General features: G+C 48.5%; 1 protein-coding gene across 1 annotated transcript in view; it reads left to right on the top strand.

Moving 5' to 3' along the window:
* Nucleotides 1-15,640, top strand: part of LOC146808477 (transient receptor potential cation channel subfamily M member 2-like) — a 1,642,641-nt gene that overhangs the window by 85,677 nt on the left and 1,541,324 nt on the right. Inside the window, exons 3-4 of the mRNA XM_085623575.1 lie at nucleotides 11,446-11,525; nucleotides 14,361-14,520. Of these exons, the coding sequence (XP_085479701.1) occupies nucleotides 11,446-11,525; nucleotides 14,361-14,520 (240 nt within the window). The remainder of the gene's footprint in view (nucleotides 1-11,445; nucleotides 11,526-14,360; nucleotides 14,521-15,640) is intronic.

The raw sequence follows: 15,640 nt of genomic DNA on the forward strand, positions 1-15,640 counted from the left end.
CCTTTTAGCAATGCTTTCCTACTCTACTACTGACACACATCGTATGAGACTCGGTGAAACTGAAAGCAGGGTGTGCATGCTTATACACAGCTGTGCTGCATTTCTCTGGCCAGAGTCAGCATTAGAAGAACAGCAGGCTAGTCTGTAAACCTCGAGCCAGATTTATCAAAGGATTGCCCTGCCCGGTCAGGCAAGGAATCGCAAGTGCAACGTAATCCCCAAATCAGTTTTACCTACCAACGCAAGGCCACCTTGAGTGGCCCTGCATTGCTTGGTACATCTGGAGGAACCCAAGGCAGCACAAGTGGCTTCCTTGCATGACTCTGCCCTGGGAAGGTGTTCCATGAGTGGAGCCTGGGTGTTCCCACACATCCAACCATGGACTTTGACTCATTCCCAGATTTACCAACACTGGTTAACTTGGGACAGCATCAGAGTGCTACGCCTTTCCAGGCGAGGCACAGTGAGGAGAACTATCTTTATTTCTCCAAGTTGTTTTCTCTTTCTAATTGTGTGGCATTCTGCAGCACACTAAAAAGAATGACAACGCACAAAACAATCCTGCCTACAACACTTGGTCCTTTGCATCACAGCGCAAGGCAGCAGATTGTGTGCCAACGCAAGGAGAGAATCGGAACGTGCCACATAACGTTATATATGGTGCATTTCTGCCCTTTTGCACAGCAAGGTGTCTTTCTGTGTTGCATTGCGTGAAAGTTTGATAACTCTGCCCCCTCCTATTTACCCTCTTCTGGACCATTGGGGCTAGTCCCAAATGCCCTTCTGGCTCAATTGCCCTGAATTATAAAAGGAAATTATTTTGACTTTCATAAACTGTAAATGATTTGGCATACAACTAACACACAGCAGAATGAAAGCATGGCTAGAAGTAGTGCATACCTCCAACTCACACAAAACAGGTATAGCAAGGGATGCAGAATGTAGGAGAGTAGGATCTGCTTCTTATAGTTACCCCCACTTTTTGCTGATGTTTCACTGTTTTTTTACTTAGTCTGGCTGGGATCCTGCTAATCAGGACCCCAGCCTATCTGCTTTCTCTCTAAATTGATTCCATGTACTTTAGGTACACTCCAGATTGGATGCTGGGGTACCCTTATGAGTCCCTAGTATATGGTACGTTATGTACCATGGGCATAGGTACCCCGGAGGCCTACCAGGGGATGCAGCATGTATTATGCCACCCCTGGGAAGCCTTCCAAAATTACACCACAGGTCTGCTACTGCAGCCTGGGTAAGGTGGTGTAAGCACCCTTTACTGGGATATAGGTTCACTATATCCACCCCTATCACTGCACATATAAATCTATCAGTCACCCCTATGGCAGGCCTTACAATCCTGAAGGCAGGGTGCTGGGTTTTATGTGAGAGGGTGCCCCTGCATGAGCAGAGCCCCTCTGCAGCCTTCGGAATCTATTCTCTGGGTTCTGTGATGCAGCCATACCATATACTCTTAAGTGCATTATCGTCTCGCGGTAAATGCTAACTTTGGAACGGCTGCACTGAAACATGTCGTGTTTGGTGTCAAACACCTTGGAATCATACCCCCACACCAGTAACTAGTGTGGGAGGTATGGTTCCACCCTACTAGAGGTAGAAACATGTACACACTGGGCTACCCGGTACCAGCTTAAAGAGCCCTGGCATCACAAAATGGATGCTGCCAGCCACAGAGACGAGTCTGCCCTCCTGCTGCTGGACTAAACTCCGGCAGGGGAGGCCTGGACAATAGGTTTCCTGTCACAGGGAGGTGTGACCACCTCTCAGACAGAATGTAGTGTATCGGGGCTGGGTGGGTGCACTCCAGGAGTGCTTTGAAGTCTGAGCCTGGGGCACATTTGATGTCCCTGGGTCAAGTCCTGGTCAAACCGGTTGCAGGAGCCATTTGCTCATGCTCTGGCACGAAACTGGACAAATGACATGGGTGTAGCCACCCTTCTGTCCTAACCCTCCCATAGGCGGGTCCCCAGAGTTTGTCCCACCCCTTACTTTGGTATAAAGTAGGAACCCCTGTCTACAGGACTTTAGATTTACCTGGAAGAAAACTCTGATACTGAATCCTGGAAGTTCAATGATCTAGACAACAAGATGACTGAAGAATCTCCCATTGGAGTAAAGGAGTTACTCCCCTGCTTGACAGGCAACTAAAAGATACATCTGTCCGGTTGGCATCTCCGAAGCTCCTGAGGACACTGAAGACTTCTGCCACACAGGAGGTGGGTTTCCAAGCATCCCCGAGGCTAACCCAAGTTGTCAGCAAACCTGAGACCCGTAGCCCTCGTGGCGACCGTGCAACCCGAACCCCTGGACACCTTGACCATTTGGAGCTGCACACGTTTCCTGACATTCCCTGAGGCTGTGCTTTGGGCTACTTGTAGTCCAGATCCCGAGCAGCGATTCCACTGAAGATCACTGGCCTACACTCTCCGACTGTTCAGTGGGCTGGTTCCAAGTGTTTCCTCTCGAGGTCCCTTCACGATCCCTTGTCCGTCGACTTGTGGGTCCTCCAGAAGGGTACTCGTACTTTTAGCAGGCGTTCCTGGTTGCTCCAGAGGTGCCCTGACTCTCCTTCGCTTAGGGAGTCCCCTGGACCTTGCTGGTCCACACCGAAGCCTTTATTCTCTCACCGCGTGGTTTGCAGTTCCCAAGACTTGTTGGTTCCAATCCGAGAACTGACACCCCAGCACTCGACAGCCTTCGAGGAACAGCTCGCCTTCGAATTCTGGTTGTCGTTGACGTCTCCTGGTCCTCGTGGCAGTGGAGTCAATCTTCACCTCTCATCACCTGAAGCATCCGAAATCGATGGGCATTCGCCTATTGTGCCAATGGTCACTGGCTAGTGACCCAGACTCTGTCCCCTCTACTTTCAGGTTCTACACATCTTCGATCAAGGCTTGGATCACACCGGACACTTCTTCTCCACGGCAGTAGCACTTTGAAGCAGATTGCCATTGAAAACGACAACGATTCCCGACACCCTTTGACACCTATGCACCCGGCTTCCCTGTGTGAGGTAACTCGAGTACTCTGGTACTCCCGTGGGTGTTGGCCCGAAAACCCCTTTAAGTCTAAAGGGGTTTGCTTAAAGTCCTCTCCGAAGTGTCCTTAAACTCAAATTTTTCCAACCGCGACTTTCGCATAGCATTGTACAGGGCTCGCGCCTGTGTTCCCACACTGCGGTACAAAAGGGGGTGGTGATGGACGGAGCATCAGAACCGATCAAACACTCACACCCAGTCAACAGATCTGGGTTTGATCCATCACTGTTCTTTAGCCCACTCTGCCACCCCAGTTCAGACATGGCCATATGCAAATCAGTCTGACCCTGTGCCTCATGGGAACAGTCCAGCCCGAACTGCCAAGCCATGCCTTCCCTGGACCGGAAACAAGCTTCCTAGGACCGGTTTCTGGCATTTCAGCCGTCTTCAGCCAGGCTTGCTTGAATCCAGTGGCAAAGTGAGCAAGGGACTCACGTCTGAGCATACCCTGCCAACTTATGGCGAACAAAGCGGTACAAAAGGGGGTGGTGATGGACGGAGCATCAGAACCGATCAAACACTCACACCCAGTCAACAGATCTGGGTTTGATCCATCACCGTTCTTTAGCCCACTCTGCCACCCCAGTTCAGACATGGCCATATGCAAATCAGTCTGACCCTGTGCCTCATGGGAACAGTCCAGCCCGAACTGCCAAGCCATGCCTTCCCTGGACCGGAAACAAGCTTCCTAGGACCGGTTTCTGGCATTTCAGCCGTCTTCAGCCAGGCTTGCTTGAATCCAGTGGCAAAGTGAGCAAGGGACTCACGTCTGAGCATACCCTGCCAACTTATGGCGAACAAAGCGGTACAAAAGGGGGTGGTGATGGACGGAGCATCAGAACCGATCAAACACTCACACCTAGTCAACAGATCTGGGTTTGATCCATCACCGTTCTTTAGCCCACTCTGCCACCCCAGTTCAGACATGGCCATATGCAAATCAGTCTGACCCTGTGCCTCATGGGAACAGTCCAGCCCGAACTGCCAAGCCATGCCTTCCCTGGACCGGAAACAAGCTTCCTAGGACCGGTTTCTGGCATTTCAGCCGTCTTCAGCCAGGCTTGCTTGAATCCAGTGGCAAAGTGAGCAAGGGACTCACGTCTGAGCATACCCTGCCAACTTATGGCGAACAAAGCGGTACAAAAGGGGGTGGTGATGGACGGAGCATCAGAACCGATCAAACACTCACACCCAGTCAACAGATCTGGGTTTGATCCATCACCGTTCTTTAGCCCACTCTGCCACCCCAGTTCAGACATGGCCATATGCAAATCAGTCTGACCCTGTGCCTCATGGGAACAGTCCAGCCCGAACTGCCAAGCCATGCCTTCCCTGGACCGGAAACAAGCTTCCTAGGACCGGTTTCTGGCATTTCAGCCGTCTTCAGCCAGGCTTGCTTGAATCCAGTGGCAAAGTGAGCAAGGGACTCACGTCTGAGCATACCCTGCCAACTTATGGCGAACAAAGCGGTACAAAAGGGGGTGGTGATGGACGGAGCATCAGAACCGATCAAACACTCACACCCAGTCAACAGATCTGGGTTTGATCCATCACCGTTCTTTAGCCCACTCTGCCACCCCAGTTCAGACATGGCCATATGCAAATCAGTCTGACCCTGTGCCTCATGGGAACAGTCCAGCCCGAACTGCCAAGCCATGCCTTCCCTGGACCGGAAACAAGCTTCCTAGGACCGGTTTCTGGCATTTCAGCCGTCTTCAGCCAGGCTTGCTTGAATCCAGTGGCAAAGTGAGCAAGGGACTCACGTCTGAGCATACCCTGCCAACTTATGGCGAACAAAGCGGTACAAAAGGGGGTGGTGATGGACGGAGCATCAGAACCGATCAAACACTCACACCCAGTCAACAGATCTGGGTTTGATCCATCACCGTTCTTTAGCCCACTCTGCCACCCCAGTTCAGACATGGCCATATGCAAATCAGTCTGACCCTGTGCCTCATGGGAACAGTCCAGCCCGAACTGCCAAGCCATGCCTTCCCTGGACCGGAAACAAGCTTCCTAGGACCGGTTTCTGGCATTTCAGCCGTCTTCAGCCAGGCTTGCTTGAATCCAGTGGCAAAGTGAGCAAGGGACTCACGTCTGAGCATACCCTGCCAACTTATGGCGAACAAAGCGGTACAAAAGGGGGTGGTGATGGACAGAGCATCAGAACCAATGAAACACTCGCACCCAGTCAACAGATCTGGGTTTGATCCATCACCGTTCTTTAGCCCACTCTGCCACCCCAGTTCAGACACAGCCACGGCTGGACTGTTCCCATGAGGCACAGGGTCAGACTGATTTGCATATGGCCATGTCTGAACTGGGGTGGCAGAGTGGGCTAAAGAACGGTGATGGATCAAACCCAGATCTGTTGACTGGGTGTGAGTGTTTGATTGGTTCTGATGCTCCGTCCATCACCACCCCCTTTTGTACCGCTTTGTTCGCCATAAGTTGGCAGGGTATGCTCAGACGTGAGTCCCTTGCTCACTTTGCCACTGGATTCAAGCAAGCCTGGCTGAAGACGGCTGAAATGCCAGAAACCGGTCCTAGGAAGCTTGTTTCCGGTCCAGGGAAGGCATGGCTTGGCAGTTCGGGCTGGACTGTTCCCATGAGGCACAGGGTCAGACTGATTTGCATATGGCCATGTCTGAACTGGGGTGGCAGAGTGGGCTAAAGAACGGTGATGGATCAAACCCAGATCTGTTGACTGGGTGTGAGTGTTTGATTGGGTCTGATGCTCCGTCCATCACCACCCCCTTTTGTACCGCTTTGTTCGCCATAAGTTGGCAGGGTATGCTCAGACGTGAGTCCCTTGCTCACTTTGCCACTGGATTCAAGCAAGCCTGGCTGAAGACGGCTGAAATGCCAGAAACCGGTCCTAGGAAGCTTGTTTCCGGTCCAGGGAAGGCATGGCTTGGCAGTTCGGGCTGGACTGTTCCCATGAGGCACAGGGTCAGACTGATTTGCATATGGCCATGTCTGAACTGGGGTGGCAGAGTGGGCTAAAGAACGGTGATGGATCAAACCCAGATCTGTTGACTGGGTGTGAGTGTTTGATTGGTTCTGATGCTCCGTCCATCACCACCCCCTTTTGTACCGCTTTGTTCGCCATAAGTTGGCAGGGTATGCTCAGACGTGAGTCCCTTGCTCACTTTGCCACTGGATTCAAGCAAGCCTGGCTGAAGACGGCTGAAATGCCAGAAACCGGTCCTAGGAAGCTTGTTTCCGGTCCAGGGAAGGCATGGCTTGGCAGTTCGGGCTGGACTGTTCCCATGAGGCACAGGGTCAGACTGATTTGCATATGGCCATGTCTGAACTGGGGTGGCAGAGTGGGCTAAAGAACGGTGATGGATCAAACCCAGATCTGTTGACTGGGTGTGAGTGTTTGATTGGTTCTGATGCTCCGTCCATCACCACCCCCTTTTGTACCGCTTTGTTCGCCATAAGTTGGCAGGGTATGCTCAGACGTGAGTCCCTTGCTCACTTTGCCACTGGATTCAAGCAAGCCTGGCTGAAGACGGCTGAAATGCCAGAAACCGGTCCTAGGAAGCTTGTTTCCGGTCCAGGGAAGGCATGGCTTGGCAGTTCGGGCTGGACTGTTCCCATGAGGCACAGGGTCAGACTGATTTGCATATGGCCATGTCTGAACTGGGGTGGCAGAGTGGGCTAAAGAACGGTGATGGATCAAACCCAGATCTGTTGACTGGGTGTGAGTGTTTGATTGGTTCTGATGCTCCGTCCATCACCACCCCCTTTTGTACCGCTTTGTTCGCCATAAGTTGGCAGGGTATGCTCAGACGTGAGTCCCTTGCTCACTTTGCCACTGGATTCAAGCAAGCCTGGCTGAAGACGGCTGAAATGCCAGAAACCGGTCCTAGGAAGCTTGTTTCCGGTCCAGGGAAGGCATGGCTTGGCAGTTCGGGCTGGACTGTTCCCATGAGGCACAGGGTCAGACTGATTTGCATATGGCCATGTCTGAACTGGGGTGGCAGAGTGGGCTAAAGAACGGTGATGGATCAAACCCAGATCTGTTGACTGGGTGTGAGTGTTTGATTGGTTCTGATGCTCCGTCCATCACCACCCCCTTTTGTACCGCTTTGTTCGCCATAAGTTGGCAGGGTATGCTCAGACGTGAGTCCCTTGCTCACTTTGCCACTGGATTCAAGCAAGCCTGGCTGAAGACGGCTGAAATGCCAGAAACCGGTCCTAGGAAGCTTGTTTCCGGTCCAGGGAAGGCATGGCTTGGCAGTTCGGGCTGGACTGTTCCCATGAGGCACAGGGTCAGACTGATTTGCATATGGCCATGTCTGAACTGGGGTGGCAGAGTGGGCTAAAGAACGGTGATGGATCAAACCCAGATCTGTTGACTGGGTGTGAGTGTTTGATTGGTTCTGATGCTCCATCCATCTCCACCCCCTTTTGTACCGCTTTGTTCGCCATAAGTTGGCAGGGTATGCTCAGACGTGAGTCCCTTGCTCACTTTGCCACTGGATTCAAGCAAGCCTGGCTGAAGACGGCTGAAATGCCAGAAACCGGTCCTAGGAAGCTTGTTTCCGGTCCAGGGAAGGCATGGCTTGGCAGTTCGGGCTGGACTGTTCCCATGAGGCACAGGGTCAGACTGATTTGCATATGGCCATGTCTGAACTGGGGTGGCAGAGTGGGCTAAAGAACGGTGATGGATCAAACCCAGATCTGTTGACTGGGTGTGAGTGTTTGATTGGTTCTGATGCTCCGTCCATCACCACCCCCTTTTGTACCGCTTTGTTCCCACACTGCGCGCGTCCCCCATGGGTCTCCTGTGTCACTACCTTGGGTGGTTTTGTGGGGTCCCAGCAATTCTACGCGCTCTAGGCACTGTCTCGTCAAGTCGTGGTTCTTATGCCACTTTCTTAGAATATGATTCATCCCCCCCGGGGCCTCTCGAATATTGTGCTAATTTACTGTGATATTTTGATTGTAACGTATGTGCTTTGACCTCTAATCTCATAAAGAGACTAGTAGGGAGTGTTTAGAAATAAATACATATATTTTTATACATATATACCTTGTGTGGTTCTCCTTTCATTTGGTCATTCAAGAGATTATAGACTGGTAAAACAAGCTGCTTTACATTCCTTCAAGACTTAGCCTGAAGGCTGCTCTCCATAGCTACCACTAGGATAGCTTTCAATAAAGGTTGTCTTTAAACCTATCATCAATAAGGGTTGTTTGGACTGGTGAAAGGTGCCCACTATAACTATTGGACAGCATATGCCAGGCCAACTTCTCACACAGAAGAGCGAACAACATACAGATACAGCATGGGCAGAAGCAACTCAGGCTTCTATCAAAACAGGTACAGCAAGGCTAGGGAAGCAGGAGACTTCTGCAAAGTGCAGCCCAGTTTCAAATCCCATAGACAAGCTCTGTGCCACCAGCTCACCAACTAATTTTCTCTTGGAAGCTACACATTTTTTCCTTTAAATGATTGAACTTCTACCTTATGCCACTTGACCATGCAGGACATTCACCATGATTTATTTGTGTTTCCAGCACTGCTTCATGCAAGATCAAAATCACTCGAACTGCTTTTTTTCAAATACAAATTCACACTATCTGATCTGAAGAACACTACAGTCTATTTTTGTCTCCACCTGTTTTATTAATCTATTTCTGCCTTTAAATTCTTTGCTATTTTTTAAAAATGTTAAATTCTTATAACAATAACAACAAAATTCCAGACAATAGAGCATAATTAACAAGTTACCTTCAGTAACGCCTTATCTGGTAGGGACTTTATCAAGCTGCACATTCACTACCTTACCTTAGTACAGTCTTCAGGTGTCAGACTGGATGGAGAATTATTTTTTCAGGAGTTCTCTTGATCACCGGCAGGTGGTGCTGTTGAGCTGAGCGTGGCATCGTAGGCAGCAGAAGTGACGTTCACGGTGCCTGTATAGGCGCCACCCCATGGCGCTGACCTCAGTTTCCGTATGTCAAAACACGGTCCTGAAGGATCTCTTAGATGTGACATGTACAGTGCGCGGGGCGGGGAGGGCCAGTAAGGAATTTGTGGCTAGATAAATTCTCTACCAGGAAAGGCGTTACCAAAGATCAGTAACTTGTTCATCTGATAGGCAGTGAAGAAACCTCAGCATCCTGTAGTGGCCAAATCATGCTCTCATATGATTTTGAGTAAAGGTAGATGGCCATATTGAATCAAGGGGTCTCATGCAGGTACCTAATAACACAAAAAAGCCTCTCAATATTAAAGTATTGTCCAACAAAATGTTTCCCCTCTAGTGAAAGGATTTTCAGAGTCCCAGAGAAATATACAATTTACCTTTATTGCCCCCTCTACACCACCACCACTGAAACATCTGGCACATTTGTATGGCCTCCTCTGGTGGAGCTGTAGGGCAGTTGGTCTACCTGGCCTTAATGAAGCACAACCCTGCCGAAGCCCTCTCAGTGGACTTGATGAAGTTCAGATTACAAGTAATTAATAATGTGATCCTTTCTTTTAAAACATTTAAAAATTGGTCTTAATCTGCTGATGTGATTCTAAAGTCAGCCTTAGAAAAAGTCAAAGTTGTTGTCAGAAGCATCTGGCCGAATAGTTTAAAGATGTCTTCAAATACAGAAGGAAAAAATACGAATCTTCCTTTAATATGCCATGCAATTCAACATTTAAGTAATGATTATAGAGAGTTTTGGGGTTTTCAGTGATACTCAAAACATGTGTGAGGAGGCAACTGGAGCACCTTCCCCAGGTCTCACAGTGAACTGCTATGTCTCCAATGCTTTAGAAACCTCCATCCAAGAAGTAGTAAGGGGATAGCGGACTTGGCTCCTCCCTCTCCAGCAATTGGCTTCCATGGGTTGGTCATGGCTTACTTGCTTGGATGATTTGCCACTGCATCAACACATTGCCTTTTGATGATGTTTACGTAGTCCCATTTGTGTTCCCTTTGGGTTTTGGCGATGTGCTCCAACTGTGCTTTTGTCAGATTGCAGAGACAGACCTGTTGATTTGCTAATGCTTGTTTAGAGATTGAAATTAAACACCTTTCAAGTGTTTTAATTAGGACTGTATGTTAGTGGTGCATGACTCACAGATGGCAAGACCCTCAGAGGGACACAAAGGGGCATATTTACAAGCCCCTATCGCCACAGGAACGTCACTTTTAAAGACGTTCTTGTGGCGATACGGGCTTCGCCTTATTTACAAGGCGGAGTAAAAACCACTTAATGTGGCTTACCACCATGTAAATAAGGGACCCTTACACGCTATACTTAGCGCGAAGTGGGAGGACACAGTGTTGCGTTGTGTATTCCACCGCAAAACCCATTGATTTTGACTCTACCCCATATTTACAAGTGTGGCGTAGATATGGGGTAGTGCGAAAATTAAGACCAGGGAAAACATGATCTTAAACAGGCGAAACAAAGAGAAATGGTTTATTTCTCCTCGTTTTTGCGGTTTTCATGTGTGCTGAGTTGTGCAGCACACATAAACAGCAAAAAGCCATTGATTGTTTATGTGCCGGAAGATGTCCCTTCTTGTACATAAACAAGCATTAAAAAAATTACGAGCTGCAACAAAGCAGCACACATAGAAGGTACAAAATGCCATTTCAGATTGTTTATGCGCAGGAAGGGGCCCTTTCCTGCACATGAACAATCAACCCCCTCAAGGCAGGCACCCTTGCATCAGTGCCTGCGTTGTCGCTCGGCAGCTAAATTAGCGTAAGCACAGAGGGAAATGCAAGGCTGCACCGCATTCTTTTAAATACGGTGCAGCCCAGTGTTTCAGAAGTGGCAGAACGCAGAGTTAACTCTACAAGGCTAACGCCGCGCTCTGCCCCTTCTATCAGAAATATGCCCCAAAGTGTGCTAGCTTTTTCATGGATAGTATGCTGTGCTACTTAAGGGATTACTCAAAAATGGAATTATGTGGAGGCCTACTGCCCACCACATCGGAACAGATAAGCCACCACACAATCATACAAAATGTAAATTGGGCAAATTGTGAGGCTGGTGTCCATTGGAGCAATGAAACCTGCAGTGAAAACGTAATCAGGCGCATTTAAATAAATGTAATTGCTTTATCTTTAATAGCTGAACAAAATGATATGTAGATTTATAAGACGTCATTGCCAGGCACATTTTAAAAGTTTAACTCTTTCAGGAAATGCCCTTAGTTTTTGATAACAGTGCCACGTGCTGAACCCACCATACCCCTGTGGGTCTGCTGGGGTCCGTGCCTGGTGTGAGCTGAACTGTCCCATCTGGCCTCAGGAGGGGTTTACGAGAGGGCAGCTCTCCGTTTACAAACCAGCAGCCAGCAGATGGGCAAAGCATCCTTTTGTTCAAGACTGGACTGATCTCTTCCTTTTCTCTTCTGCAGACTGAGATGTGGATCAAAAGGAACATTAAAAAGAAGGAATGCGCGCACTTCGTCAGCAGATCTGACCCTTCTGATGACAGGTAAGGCCATGGCCGGCAGGACTGTACCAAACCTCTGGTGTTTCATCATTCAGGCACTAGCTTAGAAAGTGATAATGACCTGTAGTAGAGAGGCCAGAGACGAGGTGTAACTAACGCCTGACTACATCCGGCTATTCCAGGGGTCTCCAAACCATTTCCTGACGATCAGTGCTTGCATCAAATGTCTAAGCTGCCCCTACTCCATATACATCGTAGAGTCACTGTTGTGTCAGTAGTAGTGTCGGAGTCTCTAATAATGCACTCTGCGAACGTGACCACTGGTTACTGACCAAACTCGGTGCTGATTGGTTGAGCCTGGACTCTTAATTGTGCAAACCTGGAGCACCCGTACCAGGCGAGTGTCCATATGACTCGCATAACTGCAGTTACATCGGGCAATAAGCATGTCCAAGACCCAAATTTGGGGTAAAAGGCCGCTTCATTGGACAGGTAGGCAATACAATATATATTTGCATACAGATCATAATATAAACATATTCTAAACTAACACACCCCGCCCCTAAGCAATATCCCCGTACAACTATTACCCCACCTTGTTCGGCCTGATCCTCCTCCCCAAACCCCCTAACTCCATCTCCTGCCTAACTCTTGCCTCCAACTTCTCTCCCTTGCTTCCCTCTGTCCAAAGCTATTCCTAATGCCCCCAACCCTTCCTGCCTGTCTTGATCTCCTCCAACTCTGCCACCTGTCCAAGCGACAACCTCCCAAAGAAAGGTTATTGAGCAACAACTCGCATGAGTAAAAAAACATTTTTTTTTGTTTTTTTATACAAAAAATCCAGGGTGGGAGGGCGGGACAAAATGCGTTACCCTACCTCACCAGGCTCAAGCGAAGTGCGCCACATAAAACGTTCATAACCGAGGCTCGCGCCACAAGAAACCCACCAATCAGATTGCCTATGTGCTCGAAGCTAGCCGGAGGTGCACACTCTGCGATTGCCACCCCCAGGAGCCCCCATAATGTGGCTGAACGTGCATTTCTTTGACGCTCCAAGGCTGCAACTGCAAAACAGATGTGACACTATGAACGATCCGGCGTTGTGGACACACAGGTGTGGAATTGTGGGCTCGCGCTGTGACGGCGGATCCTGATTGGAGGCTACGCCTTCTTCTATTGTGCCCTGATGAGGCCTTGTGTGGGCGAAACGCACAGGCTGCGTTTGTATCTGGGACGAAAAGCATGAGTAAAAAGAATGCATAGAAGCAGGGGATTGACTTGTATAATGGTGTATATTGCATAAGTTTCTTCGAAGACCTGATTGGTTGCCTCTCAGATATGTGTAAATTATTCTAATGTTCAGCAATTGGCGGAAGAGGTTGGTGGCCTTCTTCTGTTGGGTGGTCACTTCAGGCGGTGCAGCTCTGGCTTCTCGAGAACAGATGCTCATGTTCAGGACTGCTAGACACTGCACTCTCCTAGCCCAATCTGGTGGCCACCAGGAGAACTCGAGCCTGGCTGTTCTTGGCTGTTCTTGATCTTCTTCAGAACTGGTCATCACTCAGGCCACATTCCACTCCATCGTTCTTTAGCTCACCTCGCCACCTCCGTTTGGACCAGTCATATGCAAATCAGTCTTGACCCTGCTCCAATATGAACACTCCAGCCCAGGTCCTCCCTGATCCGGAACACAAGCAACACCAGACTTGCTTCACCCTGATCAGGAGTGGCACAGAAGGGAAAAGAAATGTTGTAGCAGAAATACAGAAAAACGAACGCACTTTTCCTTCCAATATCACCAGCAATGCAGGAGCATAATTATTGAGAGTACTTAAAGTATGGAAGTCATGTACATACACAAGTTAAATAGAGAACTGTGGCACATGGGCACAAGATGTGATAGGCAAGATAAAGTCACCAAACTAAGCCTACAGAGCAGCAAACACGGAGGTTTGAAATGGTGGAGGAAGCTGTTCTTGACTTCCCATTGGTTACTCTGGTAATGTGACTTGGGGTTTAATACTACTAACCCCCAGGGGCACTGGGGATTGATTAATTGTTTTACTACTTTAAGGCTGCTCAGTGAAGAAAGGACACACATCACCCTCGCCACTGTGGTGCTGATACATAGTCAGGTACACAATAACAACACAGAGTTGTGTAGCCCTGACAGCTGAATCTCCACAGGCTGTAGGCCCATAGATGCAGGATGGCTGTGAAAGTGGAGGGATTTGAGGCACATCTGCTGGCTACTGGCAGGTGGTCTGAAGCATTGGCAGAAATGCTTCCCGAATATTAAATAGAATTATTGCATAACCTTGTCCCATGTCTTATTGTTTTACAGCTCGTATTACCTTTCACGATACATTTACGTTAGGACACAAGTCACTAAAGAGATTGTATAATCTTCTAAATCATAGATACATTCATGGTAATCCCGCCGTTAAAATACACAAAGTAACTGACAATGATATTAAAAAATGAATTGCTCACGGGACACGAGGGAGGGTCCCTCCCCTGCTGCCCAGCCCACACTAGGAGAGGAAGCCCCCTCCTCTGAGGCCACCAAGGGTTGGATCCTTCCTCCTCTTGCTGGGCTCTGCACTGTTGATGGAAGGACCTGTCCTCTGCTCATCTAATGTAGCCTGTTGACACTTGGTGGTCTATGTACCATTTGTTTTTTATTCCCTTTTGTAGATTTGCTCCTGTAGTATACACTGGTATTAAGACCATGTCTAGTTGTCTGAAAACAACTCCCTGTTTATCAAATGCTGTCTTTTGTGTCTATGGACCTGTGGTCTTTCTCTGACTGCTCAAGTCCACCTTTCACTGTCCTGTACACCCCCACACACTTCCTGCTCTGTTTGTTTCCCTCAGGGAGGAGGTGTGCTGCTGTGGAAATGCCAAGAGCCAGCACAAGCATGGGAACACCAGACACACTGAACCAGAATGGAACCGTGAGAAGCACATTGAAGAGATGCCAACCGATGCCTTTGGGGAAATCACATTCAAAGGTCCTGAAATCAAGAAAGCACAGGTGAGTGATGGAGAAGGGGGCACAGCTTGTCACTGACAGGGCCAGCTCTAGCTCGAGGCAGCCCTGTGCAGCAGGCACGAGACAAATCAGAATTAGGGGCACCAGATTAATCTCAAACTGCAAAGATTGCCCCCATGCTTGAAATGAGGAAGGATGGTCCCAACTGTTAAAACACAATAATAATGAAGAAGAAAGAAATAGAGTCTTGTGAAACATATGCAACGTCAGGCAAATGTGGCCTCTATTCAAATTATAAGGACTTCCTCTGTGCGCTTAGAAGCCAGAGACCAACACGTACTCAGGGAATAACCTTGAGTATGAAGTGACTGGATGAACAGTCATTATCTGCTTGAATCATCATCAAACTTTATTTCGGCCTGTATGGCCATAAAAGCACAGATAAAAGCACTATACATTACATTCAACTCATAAAAAGTAACCATGGCTCTGTGTGGGGGACCAGATTGCACATTACTGATATAGAATTCCAATCATATTTACATAGCGAGATCATCTCTCCCACTCACTAGCCTCAACGTGCCATAGACTAACCCACGAGTATATGAGCCATTAAATACGTGTGCAACATACGGGTAACATAAGGCCTTAGCATTAGTCAGGCGGTAGGGTTCAATAAGGTGCATATGCATGACCAGTGATGCGGCTTGTACACAGAGCCTTCTTCACCCAAATATGAAATTCAGTAAAGTGCTCGTTCAATACTTTGGGCAACATGATGGCCTTTGCATTGTTTAGAAGTATGAGCAAAGTGCATGTGCAACACTTCAGCAGCATGATGGCCTTTGCATTGTTTAGAAGTATGAGTAAAGTGCATGTGCAACACTTCAGAAGCATGATGGCCTTTGCATTGTTTAGAAGTATGAGTAAAGTGCATGTGCAACACTTCAGAAGCATGATGGCCTTTGCATTGTTTAGAAGTATGAGTAAAGTGCATGTGCAACACTTCAGAAGCATGATGGCCTTTGCATTGTTTAGAAGTATGAGTAAAGTGCATGTGCAACACTTCAGAAGCATGATGGCCTTTGCATTGTTTAGAAGTATGAGTAAAGTGCATGTGCAACACTTCAGCAGCATGATGGCCTTTGCATTGTTAGAAGTA

This window comes from Triturus cristatus, chromosome 8 (assembly GCF_964204655.1).
Source record: "Triturus cristatus chromosome 8, aTriCri1.1, whole genome shotgun sequence".
NCBI lineage: Eukaryota > Metazoa > Chordata > Amphibia > Caudata > Salamandridae > Triturus > Triturus cristatus.